General features: G+C 43.4%; 1 protein-coding gene across 2 annotated transcripts in view; it reads left to right on the plus strand.

Moving 5' to 3' along the window:
* Window positions 1-18,656: 18,656 nt before the first annotated feature.
* Window positions 18,657-22,305, plus strand: part of NAV2 (neuron navigator 2) — a 535,652-nt gene continuing 532,003 nt past the window's right edge. The window contains exon 1 of one of the 2 annotated variants that reach the window (XM_081891071.1): window positions 18,657-19,269. In XM_081891071.1, the coding sequence (XP_081747197.1) occupies window positions 19,195-19,269 (75 nt within the window). In that variant the 5' untranslated portion in view covers window positions 18,657-19,194. The remainder of the gene's footprint in view (window positions 19,270-22,305) is intronic. The other variant, XM_081891073.1, reaches the window with a different exon arrangement.

Genomic DNA, 22,305 nt, shown 5'->3' on the forward strand with positions numbered 1-22,305 from the left:
CACTTCCTGAGTTCCATCTTGACCCCCCATGCTATTTCACATATTGATGAAGCTGCTGCAGGAGGTCAGCTCAGGATTTGGACTTAGGTGTCACCAGCATCCTGATGGCAGTCAGCTTTATTTCTCCATGGTGGGTTTGTAGAAAATCAGGTGCAGTTGTAGAAAATTTGGAACATTGTCTGAGCTTGATAAAGGGCTGGGTGAGGGTCACTAAACTGAAGCAGATGTACTATTGGTGAATGGCTCTCCAGTCTTGGAAGGGGAAAGGAATTCATCCTTTGTGGGATGGGATTGAACCCTGTCTGAAAGATCAGGTTTGCCACCTAGGAATACTTCTTGATTTGGTTTTGTTGATTGAGGTTTAGGTGTCCTCAGTGGCACAGGGTGCTTCCTACCAGCTTAGACTGGGATTCCAACTGGGACATCTACTAGACAGGAATAGTTTGGCAACAGTCTGGTGACAGCCCTTTTAGACTACTGCAATGTGCTAGACATTGCGCTTCCCTTGAAGACCGTTCAGAAGTTTAAAATACTGCAATTTGCCTGAGACAGTTTGCTGGTGTCATGTGCCCTGGTCTTGACTCACACTGAAGCACAAAGGAGTACATGCATAGAGTTGAATCAGCAGATGAATCATAATTGTCCTCTGCTCCAAGTTCTTCCAGATCAGAGGAAGTTGCTTTTGAAGTCCCGGGGTATCCCCTGCCACTTCCACGAAGCAGGAGCCAACTCCCCTAGAGCAAGGCAGTGATAAGGGCACAGACCTCAAGAGGGTGGGAATGAACAGTGGGAATAAACTGGATAGCCTTCAGAAGGCTTCCAAGGGCCTGTGCACCTCACTGATGCAACTACTCTTCTTCCATGTGTGAAAATACTCTGGCCCCTTTATTACAATGCTCTGTCCAAGGTCCTGACTACTGATGCCTTGCCCAAAGCAGACTCTGCCTTACCTTCCTTGACCTGACCTTACCAGATGTAACTCTGCCTGGCTTGACCCTATTGGAAACGAGTCTGTCTTACTTGCTATGATGTTGCCCCACCAGTAGATTGTGTTGTTGCAGTCTACTTTGCCTGGAAGCTGAGAGTCTGGCCAGAATAGGACAGCTGGGAACACATCATGACAGTTTTGAGATATTTACAATTATTGTTGGTTTATTTGGAGGATGGATGGTGGCTAACAGATTGAGGTTGAATCCTGACAAGACAGAAGTACTGTTTTGGGGGGACAGGGGGTGGGTGGAGGTGGGGGACTCCCTGGTCCTGAATGGGACAACTGTGCCCCTGAAGGACCAGGTGCACAGCCTGGGAGTCATTTTGGACTCACTGCTGTCCATGGAGGTACAGGTCAATTCTGTGTCTAGGGCAGCTGTCTACCAGCTCCATCTAGTACGCAGGCTGAGACCCTACCTGCCTGCAGACTGTCTTGCCAGAGTGGTGCATGCTCTAGTTACCCCTGCTTGGACTACTGCAATGCACTCTACGTGGGGCTAACTTTGAAGGTGACCCTGAAACTGCAACTAATCCAGAATGCGGCAGCTAGACTGGTGACTGGGGGCGGCCGCCGAGACCACATAACACTGGTCCTGAAAGACCTGCATTGGCTCCTAGTACATTTCCAAGCACAATTCAAAGTGTTGGTGCTGACCTAAATGGCCTCAGTCCTGTATACCTGAAGGAGTGTCTCCACCCCCATCGTTCAGCCTGGACACGGAGGTCCAATGCTGAGGGCCTTCTGGCAGTTGCAAGAAGTGAGGTTACAGGGAACCAGACAAAGGGCCTTCTTGGTAGTGGCGGCTGCCCTGTGGAAGTTTTTAATGTTTAAAGTTTTATTCTATTTTTAATGTTCTGTTGAAAGCTGCCCAGAGTGGCTGGGGAAACCCAGCCAAATGGGCAGGGTAGAAATAATAAATTATTATTATTATATTGTAATTATATCCAATGCCAATTCAAAGTGTTGGTTTGACCTTTAAAGCCATCACACCTTGAGACAGACATACCACAAGGGCTGCCTTCTCCCTACCTAAGCATGAATGCCCTTCTCAGTAGGTGCTGCTACCACCACCAGAGAGCTGGTGTATGACAACATATAGGGCTTAATTTTCTATGATGCCCTAGTTGTGCAATGCCCTCCCTAAGGAGGCTTGCCTGGCATCTGCCTTGCTATCACTAAGGCATTAGGTAAATACATTTTATTATCTCGGGTATTTTTTTTTATCCATTAAAATAGCATAGGGAGGATGCTATATTATAAAACACTGGATTTTAAAAAATGTTGCTTTTTAACATTCAAATTCACAGGTGTGTATTGTGCTAGTGATTGTTTTATTACCTCCAACTTATGGATTGTAGGTGTTGCTGCTTTGTTTTAACCACATTGTTAATAAGCCTGAGACATGAAGGCTAGCAACATCAACCCTGCTGTGTAGGAATCCCTTGCAGATGACCGTAGTGCCTGGAGACATACAGGTTGTGCATCCATAGTGGTGACCAGAGGAGGAATGATCATTGGGAGGAGAGCAGAGAGAAGAAACGCCATGGTGCACCTGCAGCAGCACAAGTGGACCCCTTCATCTTCTTCAGCTGCAACAAAACATGTCTCTCCTGTATTGGTCTCCACAGACGCTGTGACTTTGCAACAGTTTGACTTCACCCACAAAGGCACACTCCTCCATTGTCTCCTGAGACAGACAGATGCCAACAACATATAAGCCCAGGATCAATATTAGGAAGAGTTTTATACAGTTCAGAGCAATCCTACTGAGCTGAGCAGGGGAGAGAGGCGTAGTGGTGGATAAACGGCAAAATCCAAGGCCTTGGTAGGTCTTTTTTTTTTTTTTAATCACCATCATTGAGAGGGTGCCTCAGGGGCGATGGACTATCTCTCCTCCTCCAAGGGCATGCCGAATGAATTAGGATGGTGGCATTCAGGGTCCATCCTTACCCAGTTTGCCCCAGCCACAAACCCCAGGGCACTCTTCTTTGCCCCATGACTGTTGACCTTCACTGTAGAAGCAGCAAGGAGACTTTTCCTCTGCTGCTGCAAAGACGATTCCTTGATCAGACCTTCCTTTCCAAGGGTTGGGCTTCCCTATCCATCAGAAAATAAAGAGTTTCACGCCATCCTTTTTAAGGGTAGGACTGCAACTTTGATAACAAAAGAAGAAACAAAATTAGCTGAGCAAGATGCTAAGAGATGAAAGCTTTTTGGATACCATCATTTCTTTTTCTTTCAGCAAGATGAGGCTGGCCAAGCAAAAACTTCCAAGCATTCTTCTAGTGTTGACTGTCTGGAGGGCGCCTTCAGAGTTCTCAAGAATCGGAGCCTGGCTACTTTACAACTTGTAGTCAGGCCTTTAATCAAAGGCCAAGCAATACAAAGAGTGCTAAAGTGCTTTCTAATACACATCTCATACTAGCTGAGCCTGGAAACCATAACCTTTTGATCTAACACAATTTTAGTAGGCATTATGGAAACTCTGCCAAAACGGTCAGAGTCTGGCTAATGCAATAATATACATGTGTCTGTATCCTTGTCACATTCTTTTACTTCATAACGTTTGTACATTGCATGGCCTTAGTAAGAGATCATTTCCCCCAGACATATCTAGGAAACAATGAACCCTCAGATTGACCTGAAAGTCTCTGCAAACCCCTCAGGAAATGCTGGCTTGCAGGATCTGAGGATCAAAGCAGAAAATGTCCAATGTTAAATGATTAACATTCTTTGGATGATGGATTGCATGGGGTTCCTAAATGATTTTTGTTTTCTAATTAAGGCTTTTGTTTAATGCTTGGTCTCATATTAAATAACAACAATACCCTGAACACTAGCCATGCAGTTGCTGCTAACACCACGTTAATTAGATTTTGATTTATATGCTAATTTTATCTACATATATCAGGCTTTACATGCAAACGGTCAGGTTCTGATTTAGTAAGAATGATAGTCGCTCCACCAAACTGTTTGCATGACAAAGAAATCCCTCAACTGTATGTACACAGCCTAGGTAAAACACAGTCTTTTAAGCACCCCCAACTTTCTCTGGTTGTTGTGTAGTGGCAGTTTGGCGGGGGCGGGGGGCGGGGAGAAAATAAAACTTATCATGGTCCATTGGCTTGCTTTGTTTTTATTCTTATGTATTTTGTGCTTTTATATTGTATTTTTATGCTGTGAACTGCCCTGAGATCTTCGGATGAAGGGCGGTATACAAATTTAATGAACAATAATAATTATGATTGCAACAACTTGATAAGAGAGACATCATTAACCCCATTATGACCATAGGGGTGTGTGTGTGTGTGTGTGTGTGTGTGTGTGTGTGTGTGAGAGAGAGAGAGAGAGAGAGAGAGAGAGAGAGAGAGAGAGACTTGCTTAAGGCCATCCACTTAGCACACTGCAGAAATAAGATTTGGAACAACAGATTTCCTGGTCCATATCTGTAATTTACAGCCAAGTGCGGCTTACTCCAGCGTAAGAGGGCTATATTCCTAGGTATGCTCACCTGGCAGTAAGCCCCACTGAACATAGCACGATTCACTTCCAAGTAAACATGCCCAGGATAGTTCTGTCTGGAACACTATATTAGCATATCTTTTTGATGGAACACTAAACTCGTAGTTTGGTGTTCTACTTTTACAGGCTCTAAAGTTTATAGGAGCTAGGAAACTGGAAAAGATTAACAGTAAATCTTATTATGTGTATATCCTATTACGTATATCCTTTATCAGTCAGAACACCTACAAGACAACTCAGTGTTGAAACAAAAGGGGAAATCCTCATTTAAACTGAGTGAACAAGTAGTATGGCACTTTCAAACATTATATTATCAAGCGTCACAACTGGTTGAATTATTTAAATTTTCTCAAGGAGCCTGAACAAGCTGATATTCCACTACTATTTTAGTCAAGCAAGTTGATATCTCAATACCGTTATGAGCTCTTGTTTGATTAGGCGAGAGAGATTATACTTCATAAATTAAACCTAATTCAATAATTACTTCAATTCAAGATAATTGGGATTCATTAAAGAATTGATTAAATCCTCCGGGGTCACCATTAATTCCAATTTTCTATAATAAAATGTTCTATCCATGATACAGTCTACAAGTATTGCACTTGCAGCCTAAAGATTCAAGGATTGTATTGTTCTTGGAGATTATGGTAATAATTATTTAATTTTTACACAAATGTTCTGTGAAAAATGGGTGGAAAGTATGTTTGAATTTCTGTTTTAAACCTTAGGGAGCTGCTGCAATAATGAGCTGGATAAACCAATGGTTTGATTTGCTATAAGGCACCTTCCTGTGTTGCTATGTAGGTAGATCACATCTGCATCTGCACTTGCACAGAAATGCAAGAAGACAGGAACATCTCCAGTCCTACCTGGAGAGGCCAGGTATTGGAAGCTTTAACCCATTCAGTATGGCTGTGCATCAGCTTTGAACCTTGGCCTCCCAGGTCCTTGTCTAGCGCTCTAACCACTACACCTATGCTCTGCTTCCTGTTCCTTAACTAGTTACTGATCCGTAAAAGGACCTGATTTATCCTATGTCTGCTAAGCTAAATTTGCTTGGGGTTTTTTTTGCTCTGTGTCTTTTTTAAGGGACTGTGGGCAAAATAGGGAATCTGGGATGTTATTCTCAGTGCTGATTCATGTCCACTGGCTATAGGAAAACATTGCAAGAAAGGAGAAGGGTCTGTCTAAATCCCCAAAATCTCAAATACCCACTTTTGTCCCCCCAAATTTTGAACCCCCTCAATTTGTAGGTCACACACTGCTGAGCTGTATAATAGCAATCAAGAATCATCAAACTGATCTTCTATCTTCTGGGCTCAGTCTAGAGAACCTTTCTTATGCTCTCATTCATTTGAAATTACTAACACGTCCGCGACTGGACCTAATGGTCAGGCGGCCCTTTACCTTTAAATATGTACCTAACTCCCATTGTCTCAGATCAGTGTATTTCTAACTTACGTCTGTTTCAAATTCTGCTTGTGTTTGCTGCTAGATACTGCCTTTATTAATTAACACTATGCGTAGCTTTTGCACATTAAAACCACTAAAGGGATGATTCACAGATCACTTAGGACTGGAACAGTCCCACAGAAGACAATGGGACTACATCAAAGTAAGTGGTCTGTAAATCGCACCGTAAGCATCATTATTGTTTTAACTGATGCTCATACAAATGCCCATGATTGTTCTCATGATTTACATTTACCAATAAAGCACTATAAAAGCTTCTTAGAATAGTGTACTTGAGAAAAGCTAAGTACATTTGCTTTGCTGGCAGTGCGACTGGATGCTCAATCCTCAGTGTTGTTTTCTTTTATTTAAGACACTGAGGAATATCTATGAATCTTCAGACATTGCTGCGTGTGTGAGACATGTGCATGGATGCAGCTTGCTTTTGTGCACAGGCACCAAAGAGGAATTTTATTTCAGATGTGTGGGGGATCTGTCTACACATTTCAGGGGAATATATGTAATTGTGAACAATGGCCCACCAGTCCCGACCCAAGCTACATGATATCATACATGATATGATATGATACATGATATCAGGAATGGGGCAGGTAAGGTGCAGCGAAGCCAAAAGTAGGATTTGCAGGCACTGCTGCAAGCACTTTCATGCTGCACCTATTTAATGGTGTTTGCTTGTGGAATGTTCTTCTTTTAGATTACTATGTGATAGGTTGTGATTTTTACATGAACTAAGGAACTGATCATGAAGGAACCTGAACCAATGTACTACCAGGAACTTTGTGCAAATATTTCCCAAGTGGGAAATTACCGTATTTTTCCATCTACAGTATAAGATGCCCCCATGTATAAGATGACCCCTGTTTTTGGAGCCCAAAATTAAGAAATAAATATTTTAAACATCAAACTGTGAGGCAAGCTGTGTAATGGTGGCTGCTCCTCTCAGCCCACCCTGGGTGCCATCTCTGAGCTCCCTGCAGGGGCGGGGCACACTGCAGGGCCTCTAGAGTCTGCCTGCCCCCTCCCACTTAGCCGGCCAACAGTGGGGGGGGGGAGAGACAGTGCAGAGACAGTGCGTGCACAAGGGGCGGAGTGCAGTTCACTGCCCTGGATGTTTGAGAGTGTAGCAGAAAAAAATTAATTTGACTTCTCCCGTTCCCAGCCGTCGGGGACATGCTCTCATTCACGCTCTCACGTTCAGCTGTCCTGTCCAGCTCTGTGCCAGCTCTGCTGCTACTCCAGTTGGCCAGTTGTTTAGTTTTTTGGGGGGTGAATTCTCAAAAAGTAAAAAAAGTTTTTGAGCTATTTTTAATGAAATTACACTTCTGACATGGGCTGCCATATGTCTAGATTTTCCTGGACATTTCAGCAATTTCTGCCCTGACCCTGTTTACAAAGGCTGAATAGCAGCTATGTCCAGCAAATTCTGGATGTATGGCAACCCTATTACTGGGCATATGTCGTCTTCCTACAGTGAACCCAATTTAGGGCTTTTATTTGCAGAGCCTGGTTCTATTTTATATTGCATGATTTTATATATAATAGGATTTGAAATATTTTTCATTGTTGTAAGCCACACTGAGTAAAGTGAATGCATTGGAAGGGTAGGATAGAAATCTTTGAATATGCATTCCTTCTGCCGCTTATTTCCACTCCATTCTGACACTAAGGCACGAGTTGCACAGTGAGGTTACAGATGAGAAAAGCCTCTCCATTAAGCCTGGCTAGTCTTAAGGTAATAAGAAGATAATTTCTAATTGAAAAATGCTGTCCAACTCAGCATTACAAGTTTACCTTTTTTGGCCATGAGGAAAACAATGCATAGAAAAGAAATGTAAAACCTATTACAAAAAAAAATACTGCTTCTAATATTGGACAGCTTTAGCATGCTCAGGAATCAAAGGTTTTGTATTTCTTTTGTAGGTAATGTATACTTTTTGTGCATTCTGCAATTTCCAGTCAAGATATAAGACCTGCCCCTCATGAACATCTGAACAAAAACTTTTTTTTCTAAACATGGCAAAGATAAACCTATTTAATGTTAAGAAATTCATCAATTTGCCCATCAAAACTAGGTAACAGTATGTTAATAATAGGGTGGCCCTACAGACCCAATCAGATTTGCCCATGTGCTGTCAGTAAGGGCAAGTGAAGCCTGTTGCCCGTTACACACTTACACACACACACACATAAACACACCACTTTGCTACTGTGCACTGTCATTACGATGTGCAGTAATGTGCAGAAATGTCTGCACTGTAAACAAATAAACAAACAAAAAGTTTTGGAACGTAAGTTTTGTGCAACCCCCCCCCCCCGATAATTTCATTAAGGTTTTTAATAATACAATAAAAAACAAACTAATCTAAATGAAAAAAGAAAAAGAAAAAATACGAAGTCATCTCTCAAAAGTAGATCTTAATCCTTGTCTCACACAAAGGGCTGGACCCTTGCAACACTCACCTGGGAGCTTCCCTTTCTTTTCCCAGCCTCCCACCTAGGGAGAACTTCCCTTCCCTGTCTCTCACGGGGTTGTGCACCTTTTTGAATGCCTCCCACTAACAAAGGCATTTTTTAGTGTGCTCTTCCTCCAAGAAGCTCATTGTACCATATAAGGTGTTGCCACTTCTATTATGTCCTTTTAACTATCCTTGGAGGTAGGATAGGCTGCAAATTAGACAGTAGCTGATGGCATGGTGAAGTGTCTGTGCCCACTTGATCTCCTGATGGATGAGTTGCTGCTGCTAACTGGGAAGGGAAGGAATAGGGCAGTGGGGAGATGGCTGCCCATTCCCTTCCCAGTAAGCAGCAGTGGCTCATCTGTTGGGAGTTCAGGTGTGCACTGATGCTCCACCACATAGTTTGCTATTGGGATTAGGAATTGACCCAAGATTGACATATGGCCGATTAGGGTCCCACTTCTAGTCCAGCACTCTACTCTAGCCACGAAATAGCCATTTCAACGAGCACAGAAATGTTCAACACCCCAGTTCAGCACTGCACTAATTTTCAGCTGCTATCAATGCCGCTGCTGTGGCTATTATGGGATTTTAAATCAAATTTTGTAGGATTTTTAGAAGGCCATTTTAATAGATTTTGCATGAGCCACTTTGTACCTTTGAAATCAGATGGCAATATAGGGAAGGCAGGGACAGAGTATAGAGCAGAAATGGAGATAAAACGAGAAGCTCTACTGCTCTGACAGTGGGAGGAGGGGGGAAGCAGAGTCAAAAAAAGTACATTCATAGAAGACATTGAAGTGATGCACCTGTTGGAAATTATACAAATTAGGTATGCTAATATATTGCAACTGATATGTATAATTAGCAGTTTGATTGGCATCATATGCAAATTGTTACTTGGCTTTGGGAGCCTGGAATATGCCAATATTAGCTACTGGAGAATTCAGAGTAAAATTCTTCCAGACTGAGGACCCTGGAGAACTTCCCTCTTCCCTCACAGTGGGATCTTTTAAGCACAGGCATATACACTGTGGACCTGTCCCCCGGAGGTGGGAAATGACTGCATCTCCTCCTCTATGTGGGTAAAAGAAAATAATGTCATTTTTTGGTTGAGTCCCATATTGCATTAACTTTGTTATCATCATCAAGATTATTAAAGTATTACTTGCCCTTCGTCAGCAGGTACCAAGGCAGATGACAACTTAAAATTCAGTATTAAAAATAGATAAATTACAGTCACAGGAATAGGCTGGGTGCTGAAAGCACACATCTCAGGTGACAATGACCAGGATAAAGAGGCGTGTCTTCAGCTTTCGCCAACATCTGCAGAGTGTATAAGGCACCTCTGTGATATTTGGGGCCTAAGTTATTTAAACACTAGTGCAAGCACCTTAGACTGGGACCAGAAGTTAACTGACAGCTACTTGGGGTTGTTTCAATTCTAAAGGCAACCCAAGTCTGGATTCTGATGGCAGCACTTTGGTCCAGTTAAAGTTTCTGAGTCGTCTTCAAGTGCTGCCCCACATAGAGTGCATATCAATAAGCCAATCTGGAGTACTGTGGCCAAGTCATCTCTGTCTAAATAGGGCTGTAGATGGTGGGCCAGCCAGTGCTGGAAGCAGGTACTCCTAATCCTAGCCACTGTGGCTACCTGGGCGTCGAGTAACAATACTGGATCCAGGAGTACCCACAAGCTACGAACCCACTTCATCCAAGAAAGTGCAACCCCATTCAGAATGGGCAATCTTCTCATCTCCTAGAAGACTCAATAACCTGGAAAACACAACAGCTCTGTCTTTCCATGATTCAACTTCAGTTTGTTGGACCACATCCAGCCCACCACTGCCTTCAAACACCTATCTAGCACCTCAGCCATGTCTCCTGCTTCAGAAGAAACAGAGAGATAGAGCTGTGTGTCATTTGAATATTGTGGACACTTCACTCCAAGACTCCTGGTGACAGCATGGAGTTGTTTTACAGCATACCCCTCACCAAAAAGAACCCTGGAGCACAGGAAAGTTTCCATAGCACTGAACCCCTTGCTCAATAATTACTTTCTGGAAATGACTGGAACCACTGAAGTACAGTGCCCCCAACCTCACCTCCTGAAGCCACTCCAGAAAAATACTGTGTTCAGTGGTATCTGGACAACTACATTCATCCCTGAGCTTTGGCTATGTTGGCTTGACTGTTGTGAGCTGGAGTCCAACCAATTTGTGCACACAACCCCATCAACAGAATCCTTTCTGATGTCTCTCTGTGTCCTTCCATATCAAATTATTTGGCTAGACCTCATACCTACTGAAGGAAACTTAGCAACTCTCCCTCCTGGAAGCATTCATAGGTTCATTCAGTGGGACACAGCTTGTATGCAAGCCCAGCCTAACAATTACTCCAAGGCCAAGGGCAACAACCAGAAATTAGGAGAGGGAAGCTGTGGTTGCATTGCCCACTTAAGCCCACAGAAGGGCGCTGTAGCCTCGCGTGGCTCGCCATTGGCAGGCAATGATCTTTGATCTGGAGTTGCCCCCCAGGTTTCCCCTTAAATTAAAATCAGAATAAGCTTTCTGTCCCTCCCCAGTCTGTGCTGGTTCGAAAGAGTGACTCCTGCCAAGTAAGAGGCTGCCCCGTAGTTGCTTTGATCGGGTGCGTAAAAACTCATTACTTCTTTTCCTTATACCTCGATCGGTACACCTTTCCGACGCCTACGCGCTGCCCAGTAGCTCCTCCTCAGTCCCCAAGCAAAAATAAGCTACCAATAAAATTACAGTAAAAGAAAAATAAATCCTTCTTTAATTTGGTTGCCGCACCCGGCAGCCACCCTCTCCTGGATTTCCCCGCGCGTATTTACTGAGGGAAGCAAGTTACGCAGAGTTCGGCGGGACTTACTCTTGAGGATACCCGCCTTTAGCTGAGAGTAACTTATTTCCTCCCTTGGAGAAAGCAACTTCTTTCCCTCCATGCGCCTTCCCTTCACCCATCGCAGCCCCGCAGCAGCGCCCTCGACTCCCTTCCACCCTCCGCCGGCGCGCGCGCTTCCCAGATCCTCCGACTTGAAAGTGGCTCTTCAATTACCGGAGTGCGCCCCGCTCCCTCGCCATTGGCCGCCGTGCGCGCACGTGCGCACCCAGAGGGTTGGGCTGGTTGGCTAGCTGGTTGCTAAGGTAACCGGGAAGAGTAAGGAGCGACCCCCCCCCCCCCGCCCCGCCGGCAGCCTCGGCTCTAAAAGAGCGCCCCCGCTCCCCGCGGAAGGATAGTGGCCCTCGTCACCCCGGGGGTTATGGAGGCTCCAGGGGCGCAGCGGCGGGGCAAAGAGAGGGTGACTGAGGGAACATCTCTGGAGGAACGCGAGCCCGGAGACGCAGGTAAGGCTCGGCTTCTAGTCCCCGGAGAGGCTCTCTTTGCCGGCTCTTGCGGAAGAATGCGAAAGTTTTAAGCCGTGGCTTGAGGGAAAGCGGGGGGTGGGTCGCTTCCCAGCAGGGGCTGCGAGCGAGACGGGCAGCCCTCGCGCGCGGTTTGTTGGCGGTCTCTGGCAAAGCAACCTGCTGTCAGTCCCATCTGCTGCCTGCTGCCCCGCTTCCCAGATGAGGGATACGACTACTACTACTACTGTTAGTATTATTCCTTTTATTAATAAAATACTAAGTACCCCTCCCCGAGCAGCGCAGGGAACTAGGCTCCGGCTGCGCTCGTGAGCTCCCGTGGAAGTGGCGGGGCAGCCTCCCCAAGTGCCCAGAAGCGCCGTCCTCGGCCGCTCCCCGTCAGGCGCGAAGAGGAGGTGGCGGGAAGAGGAGGAGGCGGGGCGCAGGGACAGGCGCCGCTCCTGGCTGCCGGCGTTTCCTCAGCTGGGGCTGCTGCTCCCTGCGTGAAAAGGGCAACAACAGCCGCCGCCTCGCCGGGGAGAAGGAGCTGAGCGGGGCTTCCGAAGGAGCCAGCCAGGCAGCCGAGCAGTCGTCAGCGCCAGCGAGGTAGATGGTGCGCGCGGTAGCTCGGGAGGCGCCGGGTGCTTGGAGCAGCAGCTCCTCCTCGGCTTGTATCATCTCCATTCCTGCCCGCCGCGGAGCTGGTGGCGCTTCCTTGCCTCCCTCTGCCTGTCTTCGCCTTGCAGGCAAAGGTGAGGGGAGAACTGGTACCCTTTTGCCTTCCTCCCTTGGCACAAGAAGGTAAATGAGTGTTAACGGGAAGGCTGGTTCATCGATGTTTCTGGAGCTCGGTAGCTCCTGTATGCCAGTCCTGGTTTCTTTTACCCAGGTTGGCTATTAGTTTTGTGTATTTGTGAAAAGAGCATCCAGCCAATTAAGCATGGTCTCTGAATCCTATAAGGCGTGTGTTTATTTGTTTTTATAACGTTAGTCAAGAGAGAAGGCCTGGATAATTTTTTCCTAGACACCTTCTACTAAGTATTGTTTAGCAGGCAAGATTGCTATGTCAAGGTTTGGCAGGAGGTGAATTGTGGTGGTTCTTTGGTACACCACTGGACTATTTCTGCTGGACCAGCCAGTGCCTGCTGGTTGTTGGGATTCTTGTGAAAAATGCTGGACTAATGCAAGAGCCCATTCTCAAGTTCACCTAACACAGGTTCGTATAAGCATCCTGTCTGAACTCTTGCTTTGCACATAAAGGCATATTACTGAATGATGGGGACTAGGGAGGCAGGGAGGGAGGGAGGGAGAATGCACTGCCCATAGTTGGCTCCTGTTTGAGGCATCTATACAAAAACAGGCTCATTTTTAACCTAAAGGAAGATGATTTATCTTGGTTTTTGTCTCTTTGTTGTATTTAATGTTATACTGATTCTTGATTCTACAGCATTTTAAGAAGGTTTATGATAGAAGGGCATACTAGTACATTTCCTCTCTTTTTCTAGTTGCTAATCATCCGAACATTATATTTCTAGGCTGAAATCTCTTGAAAGGTTATTCTAACTTGAAATAGACAAGGTTATTTTTAATTCTTTTTTGCTTCAGGGGGTAGACTGTATTGTTTGACTGTTAGGATTCTAGGCCAAAGAGAATGAGAGAGAGAAAGAGAGAGAGAGAGCTCATGTGAATGTACCGGGTAGCCTCTGCCAATGTGGTTGTTGATTCCTGACCCTGTAGCACTCTATTAGTGTATGGTACAACAACTGTCTGTGTTCCTGGAGTAGTATGCTGTCAGCCAAAAAGAAATTTGGGAGCCTTCTAAGGGAAACGGCCAGGACGCGGGTGGCGCTGTGGGTTAAAGCACAGAACCTAGGACTTGCCGATCAGAAGGTCAGCGGTTCAAATCCCCGTGATGGGGTGAGCTCCCGTTGCTTGGTCCCTGCTCCTGCCAACCTAGCAGTTTGAAAGCACGTCAAAGTGCAAGTAGATAAATAGGTACCACTCCGGCGGGAAGGTAAACGGCGTTTCCGTGCGCCAGAAGTGGCTTAGTCATGCTGGCCACATGACCCAGAAGCTGTACGCCGGCTCCCTCAGCCAATAAAGTGAAATGAGCCCTGCAACCTCAGAGTCAGCCACAACTGGATCTAATGGTCATGGGTCCCTTTACCTTTAAAGGATATGCCTTTATCCCTGGCAAGCTACAGCTTTCTACCACCTGTATGGAGTCTGCAGTGACCAGTTGCTATGTACTAGCAGGGTTTGAATGACCTGGTATTGATGGCTGGTGGGAATCAGAAGTGTGCTATGATTTGCACCCAACCTCTGAAATGCAGATGTATTCTAAGTATAGCTTTTAATTGGGAGCCAGAAAAGTTCCTATACGGATCAATCTTGCTCAACTTGTAGAGCATCTGGTGCTTCACTTGAACACATTTGCAGGTTTTTATTATCTATCCTCAATATATTTTTGTGCGATACCCAACATTTTAGATTTGTATTTAGGGCTAATGTGACATAGTGGATAGATTTCGTGACTAGGGAAACCTAAGTTCAACTAGTTGTTCTTGGGTCAGTCAGTTTTTCAGCTTAACATATGAGATAGGGATAAAATGGAGGAAAACTCCTTTGACCATCAGAAATGAGAGGCTCTAGTAAATTGATAACATAAAAATATAGGGGTGATGTGACATCAAATTGTTGCTTTTGATGGAGATAGAAAGGCGGTCTTACTTGAAATAGTCAAAATTTTGTTTGAAGTGCCATTAGTTTCTCTTTGATTTTCCTCTTCACCAATCTTTAGCACGCCAAACTAACCTCTTACAGCATTAACAAAACAAGCTTTGTTTCCTGGGAAGATAAAACAAATCACTGTGTATATTGCAAATATTTGGGGTCTTTTAAAATCATTTAGCTATGGATCCCTCTCCCCAGTCCCAGTTTGTAGTAAAAGTTTTTTTAAAAAAGTTTTTCAACTCCATAGATTTATTTTTTGTACAAAGGGCTGTGAGCATCACCCTAAGGCTTTCCTGCAAAGTCCAATTTCTACTCATGCATGTCCTGAGATTAATCTGAAGGGTGTAGAAGTAATAAAAAAAATTCTGGAAATTTTAATACAAAGGGACATTGAGGGAGAGATTGCACTTTTTCTGCTTCAGAGGATCGTTCACACTGTCCTTACTTGCACTGGTTATGTCATGCTATTGCAGCATGGTATAACATGATGTGACTGATGCAGTCTCGTGTGCCACATCATGGTGAAATCACTGAAGGGCGAAAAAAGTTTTTCTCCATTGTTTTAGTAATTTTTCCACAAAGTAAGCTTGTGCCTGTAATAATGCAGCTAAGATAAAACAATACACTGCCATCTTGCTACATGTATATATCGCTGCCAGAGAACCTTGCTATGGGAAATGTTGATTTTGCACCACCACTTTTTTTAAAAAAAGGAAAGCATGTAGTGTGCAAATAAAATATGTGTGCATATGTCTGTGTAGACACATCTGGGGAAATGGGGGCAGCCACGTACACATTTATTTCCATGCATGATACATTGGCTGTAGTAGACACTGGCGTGGTGCCACTGGCGGAGGAACGCACCACCCCCAGCACCATTGGGGAGGGGGTACCATTGCGGCCACCCCCCCGGCCACGCGCCGTGCACCCCCCACTGTGCCAGATGCCAGGCCCCCAGGACGCACACCATGCCCCCGTGGGCAAGGTGCCACACCCCCGCCTGCTCTCCGCCTCCAGTGCTGGAGCATGCAGCTTCATCACTGTGTGGTGCTGGTATTTCCCACAGCGATCCTAACATATAGCTCCTTTCCAGATAGGGTGACAAATGGGGTTGTGTCCAATGTTTGCTTTGTACTAGTGGGAAGTCCTTGCAACCTCAGAAGGCAAGATGCCTGATATTCACCAGTCCTCCCTGCTTCAGTCTTCAATACCATAGTGATACTGTTCCAGAGGGTCATCTAACTTTCAGGGGCAGCTTTCAGTAGCCATGGGGAGGCCACCATGATTAGGAAGTCATTGGCAAAAATTGGGTGCCCTGCTTCGCATGAGTGGAGGTTCAGAGTCACAACTGGAAGAAGCCCACTTCCATAACATTTGCTAGTTGTGTAGAAGGGGTTTCATTAGGTTTGGTGAGTGGAGCAAATCCTACCACTCAATCTGATGTGCTGTGGAAGGGAGCTGAACGAGGATGAGAGGTTTACATCCACTCAGCTCCACCAGGCTCTGACAGTGGGAGGTCTGCCACCATGCAGGTCACCACTAGGCTCACCAAAAGCACAAGTGGAAGCTACTACCATCAGTTTACTCGGCAGCAGTAACTGGCACAAACCTTTGAAGTGTGGTCTTTTGGGGCATAGCTGGGCTGGCCATAGGTTTTACCAGTGATGGTTCCAGTCCAGGCCTTTCCACTGTGTCAGCCTGAAGCTAGTGCAGCCAAAGCCCAGCAGTTTCATTGATCCCCAGTCAGTGCGGTTGATGGGCAGGGCTTCAGATTTATCGGTGCATCTGCTGGTTCATTCAGCCCTGCTGCTCCTGGTCAGCAATAAGCCAGCATGCAATAGTGCTTCTGGGAGCAAAAAGCTGCACATGCCAACATTTGCCATTCTTTTTTTTTTACATTTGAGTTTTAGTGGTTTTTGAAAAACTTTTTAAAAAACTTTACCATGGAAACCTGTTTCCCCATAATAACAGACAAACGAAATATTCAAAGTTGCAATTGCACAAGCATGTCACTTATCCTGTAGGTCATGAATAGAAGAAATAGTTGCAATAATTAAAATAAAGAGGACGTGAAATACACTAACAGTGTATCAGCAGTGTGATATTTAATCATAAATAGAAATTTGTCTCACCAACAGTATTTTGGCGCTAGAACTATCTCCGTATTAAATGCTGATTTATATAACATGCTCTTACAATTCCAGTGTTTAATAAAAAGGCCATGTAAATATGTCCTATACTTTCAAACACCAATAATCTGAAGACAGTGGGTTATTTCTAACATAACTTCTAAAGCATGGAAACCTTTAAAAGTTATGTTAGAAGTCAAAAGGGGTTCTATTCCTGTTGCACCTGACCATTGTTGACACATCACTCTGGGTAAGCTGATTGCACCCAATGGAAGGAGGGGGCAGTATGGGAGCAGCATTCTGTGCACTGAGCCGCTCAGTGTAAATACAAATGAATTCTCTGCATGCAGGATCAAGGAACCTGAAAAGCAGGGTCCAGATCCACATGGACAAGCTTACAAGCTTGCTGTTTTTGGAAACACATTTGGTCTGTTTATATGATCAACAATGTGCATGGGACAGAGTCTTTCTGCCACATTCTCTTTTCAGCTGAGTGTATTCAGTCAGATGGCATGAACAGTGCTGTAGTAGTCTATATATGGTAGTTGCTTGCTAGAACTAGATACATTCAACAAATGACAGCCCTATGGGAAGAACTCATAATGCTTAGGCAAGGTTACCCATGTTGTTCTGTGGCCTCAAATAATTGATTACGAGTAATGAGGATGGGGAAACAATGTACCGGTAAGTGTGACCAGCAATATAGGGATTAGTTGTAGCCCTGTGTTATGTAGATTAAGAAAGAGTGAATGAACTAAATCAATGACTCATAAAGAGCAGTTCCTTCAGAGTAAATACAGACAACCTGTATGTGTATCCAAGAGCTGCAGAGAATTTTACTAGATTTCTGAAGAGATGTAGAAGACTGGTAAAATTATGACAACCACTTGGTAGAAAAGGGGTGGGGAACTGAATCTGTCTGGGGGGCTGGAGCCATATTTCCCCTGCGGGCAAAGTTTGACAGGTGGACAGTGACAGGTAGAGTTGAATTGTACCGTAATTGTATGGCAAAGAAAGAGACTGTTGTTCTAGTACCTTTGTTGCTCTTTATCTAGACTTCTTTGTAAATAATTCCTTATGGGAGCCATTTTCATTTTTGTGTTTAGCTAAAGAACCAATTAGACACCAAGGCATCCCACCTAAATAAATATTACAATTTGGCCTTTCAAATTTTCCTTTGAGGTGACACATGATTATATACTGCAGGGTCTCAACTAATCATTTTTTAAAATTAGAGTAGGGAATGAGCTGTTTAAAAATACAGTTTTTAGATGATAGTAACTTTGTTTTTCTTTCACTGAGTAACAATAGTTCATTTGGCTTATGGATAATGTGTTTGTGTCTTTCTTGGACTTCTTTGTTGCAGAGGTAGAGCCAGGAACTGTCCAGTCTTGAACATTAACTTACCTGGTGATTATTACACAAAATATGTTATTGCTTTCCATGTGCCTTTCACAGATGGCTGAAACAGAGAAAGAAATTTAGATGACAGTAAAAGTATATAGAAAGAATGTTGGAGCACATTAAACTACTCTTGTAAAGCAACATTGATTTCATTTCTGTTAAATTAAATGCCAAAATAAGGAGGACCTACATATTGGGAGACATCCAGTGGTATATGTATGTGAGGAGAATTGACTTTCACTCATGTAGTGGGACTTCCCCTTTTTCTTTTCCCCCCTGCAGTCCCCTATGTACCCCCCCAAAAAAAAACTGCTTCTGAGAGTTGGGCACACTTTGGAAGAGATTTTAGAGGGGATTTCAGGGGAGAGGAGAGGAAAGGGATGCCCTGTTGCACAAGTCAGCTCATCTGATATTACATTTTACCCGTTCTTTTAGCAACAGTGTGTTCTTAGCCATGTGCATAAGAAGTGTTATATGTGCAAAGCTCTGATTTTATCACACATTTTAGCTGCTAATGTAATAAAGATCCTTTCATCTGTCAAACAGATAAAATATGTGTTTTCCCCCTTTTAGGCCTTTGCTTGTGTGGAAGAAGACGATGACGACGACACCGTTGCATGGATGATTTTATGTAATTTACACTTGCTAGATTTGCAAAAGGCAATTATCATTGTGAAGTGTTTACACTGATTTATGGGAGGAAGTTGGCCTAGGAGAGGGATGCTGATAATATCAACACAGTGGATTAAATGCACATTTACACCTTTATTGACACATATATTATCCATGCCAAGAATGCTGGTGGAGCAACAAGGAAGATGCTGGTGAAGCAATGATGTGGCACAGACTGTTAAATATGGATTCAGCTCTGCCAACTCCCTATAACGCACATCAATGGATTTCTACATCTGAGCTAAAATAGGGAATAAAGGGCTTACAGTGCTTGTCTGTTAAGATAATTAGCAGAGATGGCAAACCAGAGATCTGAAAGGATTATAAAAAACAAGGAAGAGATTTGAAGGTTCTCTCTATTTTTCGTTTCACATTAATGTTTTCTTATTCATACTGTGGATTTTGAGGAAAAAGCTTCAGGAGACACGCAGGATATTTGTTACTGGGAAATGGAATCTGGATCAGAGTCTAGCCAGCATCAGAAAAGAAAGCCTGTGACACATGGACTGGAAGATCAAAAAAGAGTAAGTGACAAGACTTCACCACTGGCATTTTGTGCTTAAATTGCTGAGCATGATTCAGGGAGTTCAAATGCCACTTACAATTTTTGTATTCAGTGCAGATTTTCAGTGTTGTAGCTGGTGGTGGATGAGCTTTCTTAGGTTGAACATTGATCTAGTTTAATTGGCTGGCACTGAGTGGTAAGGGAGCAGCAAAGAACTGGGAAGCATCTAGCTGTTTTTGAAAGAGCAATAGGAAAATAAGAAGCAGGAAGAATGATTGGTTATTATAATGACTCTGCTGTCACGTGGTGACACTAGTGAGGAAGATAAAGCTAACTTACTATTTCATTTGTTGGTGGGTGCTAGGGTTTTTTAAAAAATAAAAATGCATAAAGGACTGTTTTCTATGTAAGATCTTAAATGAATAGTCATGTAGCGCAATCCTATGCATGTTTACATAGGAGTAAGGTCTTCCATCTTCAGTAGGATTTACTCCCAGGTAAGTGAGTGTTGGATTGCAACCTTAATGGAATATTTGGTACCCGTGGATTTGCAAGATGGTCTCTATATGTTTCCTGGTGTCTCATGTGTTTGAGAAAAGTGACAGTATACTTAAATAATTGTATGCTTTTCATTGGCCAGCAAGAGTTTGATGTGACTCTATATCCAATATCGTGTTGTCATTCATTAGTAGTAATTGAAAGTAGTGAGCAACTGAATTTTGAACTTATTTTACTGGTTCAAATTGTGATGTGTTGTTGCTACATAAGTCCACAGGGATTAGTTGGTGGTACACTAATGTATTCTGGTTCCTCTGGAGATCCCTTTTTTCATTGTGACTTAAATGCATCGCTTTGAGAAAATTGTTGAAATATGCCTGAGCTGTAAATTGTGCGTCAAGCTTTACTTCTCCTTTTCAGTAATGCCAGCAATACAGTGAAACAAGAAGGATTATGTGTCTTGATTTTCTTTTGCTGAGTCTGTTGAAGAATAAAACTTACTTTCCACTGGAAATAAAACCAGCTTGGATAGCGCTCTCTCTCTCTCTCTCTCTCTCTCTCTCTCTCAACAAGATGAAAATGCAGTTGTTTGCTTAGGGAGCCTTCCCCAAAGAATCTCTCTCCCTCCCTCTCCCCTGTTTGCTATATCAGCTGAAGGCGACAAGGACCCTTCATTCTCCCATTTTCACAACCCCATTCGGAGGTGGAAATAGCAATCAATAGACACTGAAAGAAAATTCCCCTTATCGACTTGATTTCTAGAGGCCTTTAATATATTTTAAAGCCCTGCTGTATACAAAGCTTGCGTTCTATGAGACAAACATTTGGTGTTCTTGACAGTAAGGTACTGTAGAGCTGGTTTACTAATATTAATATGCGGTTTTGACTGAAACTCTGATAAGTATGGAGGCCTACATCTTCCATCTGTTCTTGGCTCTGGGTGTTTGGTGCACATGTAAAATGGGGCCTCTGAAAGTATAATATAACCCCAAGTGAGGCTCGGTGGCAGCTGGGATAACATCAATTGGTCATGCTTAGCTGACATTCATTTTAACTTGAACTCTAGCCGTCATGGAGATTATTAAATTTATAATGATATATGTAAGATCTATTTTAATGACTCTTTACGCTTGGGTGATCTCTCTCTTACTTGTGTTTGCAAAACAACACAGGGAATTGGGTATTATTACATTTCCTTCCTGGCTGAATTTTCCAGGGAAAAGGATGTGGGTCAGAAACTTCAGTGAAACATATTTAGGATTATAGAAAGAAGCACTTTGGACCACAATCCTTGGGCTGAATGTGTGCTACCTGCCTGCCTCTTTGCAAGATACTCAGCCAGAGATGTTGTGTATTTGACGGCTGTCTAACATTAATAATTAATTATTGGAACAGATTTGTTCATTGGAAATAAATTGGTCTCCTACATGAATAAATAAGAAAGAAATGGTGTTAAATTAGCACATGCTCCTGTTTTCCGTCTGTAAGAAAACTGTGCTAGGAGACTGCAAAGGTTTAGCCACCTTTATAGAGGGAAAGAAAATAATGTGCCCATGTTCTTTGTGGTTTCTTTTCTGTAACATACATTGCCTGTGCAAATTGGAATGGAAAGAGGAACACTACCCTATGAATATGTTTGAGGATCAGCCCTTAATATGCTTTTTTTCATAACCACATTTTGTGGGTGTTGAATTTAATTAGTATTCTTAGCCCTGATCTCCAGCTTGAGCTCATCTAGCTTTGTTGTTATAGATTGGCCTTCAGAAAGCTGTAGAAAATTGGGGTCTGCTCCTGCCCCCACCCCTGAGTTGTAGTGGTAGAAGGGAAGCTTTTCACTGATTTATTAGTTTCCAGACAGAATTAAAATGGGATTGACACTAATCGTGTTCACAGTTGAACTGGATTTAGCCACACAATTTTTAATGGCTTTGGTGTGAATTACATGCCTAAATCCTGGTTAACTTTCCATTTGAAAGTTAAAAGTTAATAACCATTTGAATAGATCTGCTGGAATCAGTAGAATTATTCTTATGGGCAAAGAAATAAGTTTTTGCTACTGATAGCATTACATAATTTTGGGGGCCTGTAGGTTACTGGTTTCAGGGAGGAGCCATAAATTAACAGTGCAATCCTATGCATGTTAATAAAAAGTAAGTTCCACTACAGTCAATAGGGGCTTTCTTCCCAGTAAGCATGTTTAGGGTTGCTGCATCATAGTTGTTGTTTTTAACTGAGAAAAACTTCCTGGAAGCCACAATAAACCACATAACAATTGCTGGAAGAACAAGCAGCATTGTTTGGTTCAGTAAGAATCTATTTAACCAGTGTAGATGCAAGATGTCAATTTTCTGTGACACAGTAGTATAGATTTCTCTTGGATTGATTCCTTTCCTTGTTAAGTTTCTTATTCAGAATTTCATAGACGTGCATTGATTTGAAAAGAGTGCCAGGGGGTGGGGTATTGTCAAAATGTTTCTTTTTGTTATTAATAAATGATACTTGGTTCACATATGGAGGTGAACTGTTGTTTGTTTTAAACTTAAGCATAAATTTGCCC

This window comes from Podarcis melisellensis (assembly GCF_964234715.1).
Source record: "Podarcis melisellensis genome assembly, chromosome: 1".
Lineage (NCBI taxonomy): Eukaryota > Metazoa > Chordata > Lepidosauria > Squamata > Lacertidae > Podarcis > Podarcis melisellensis.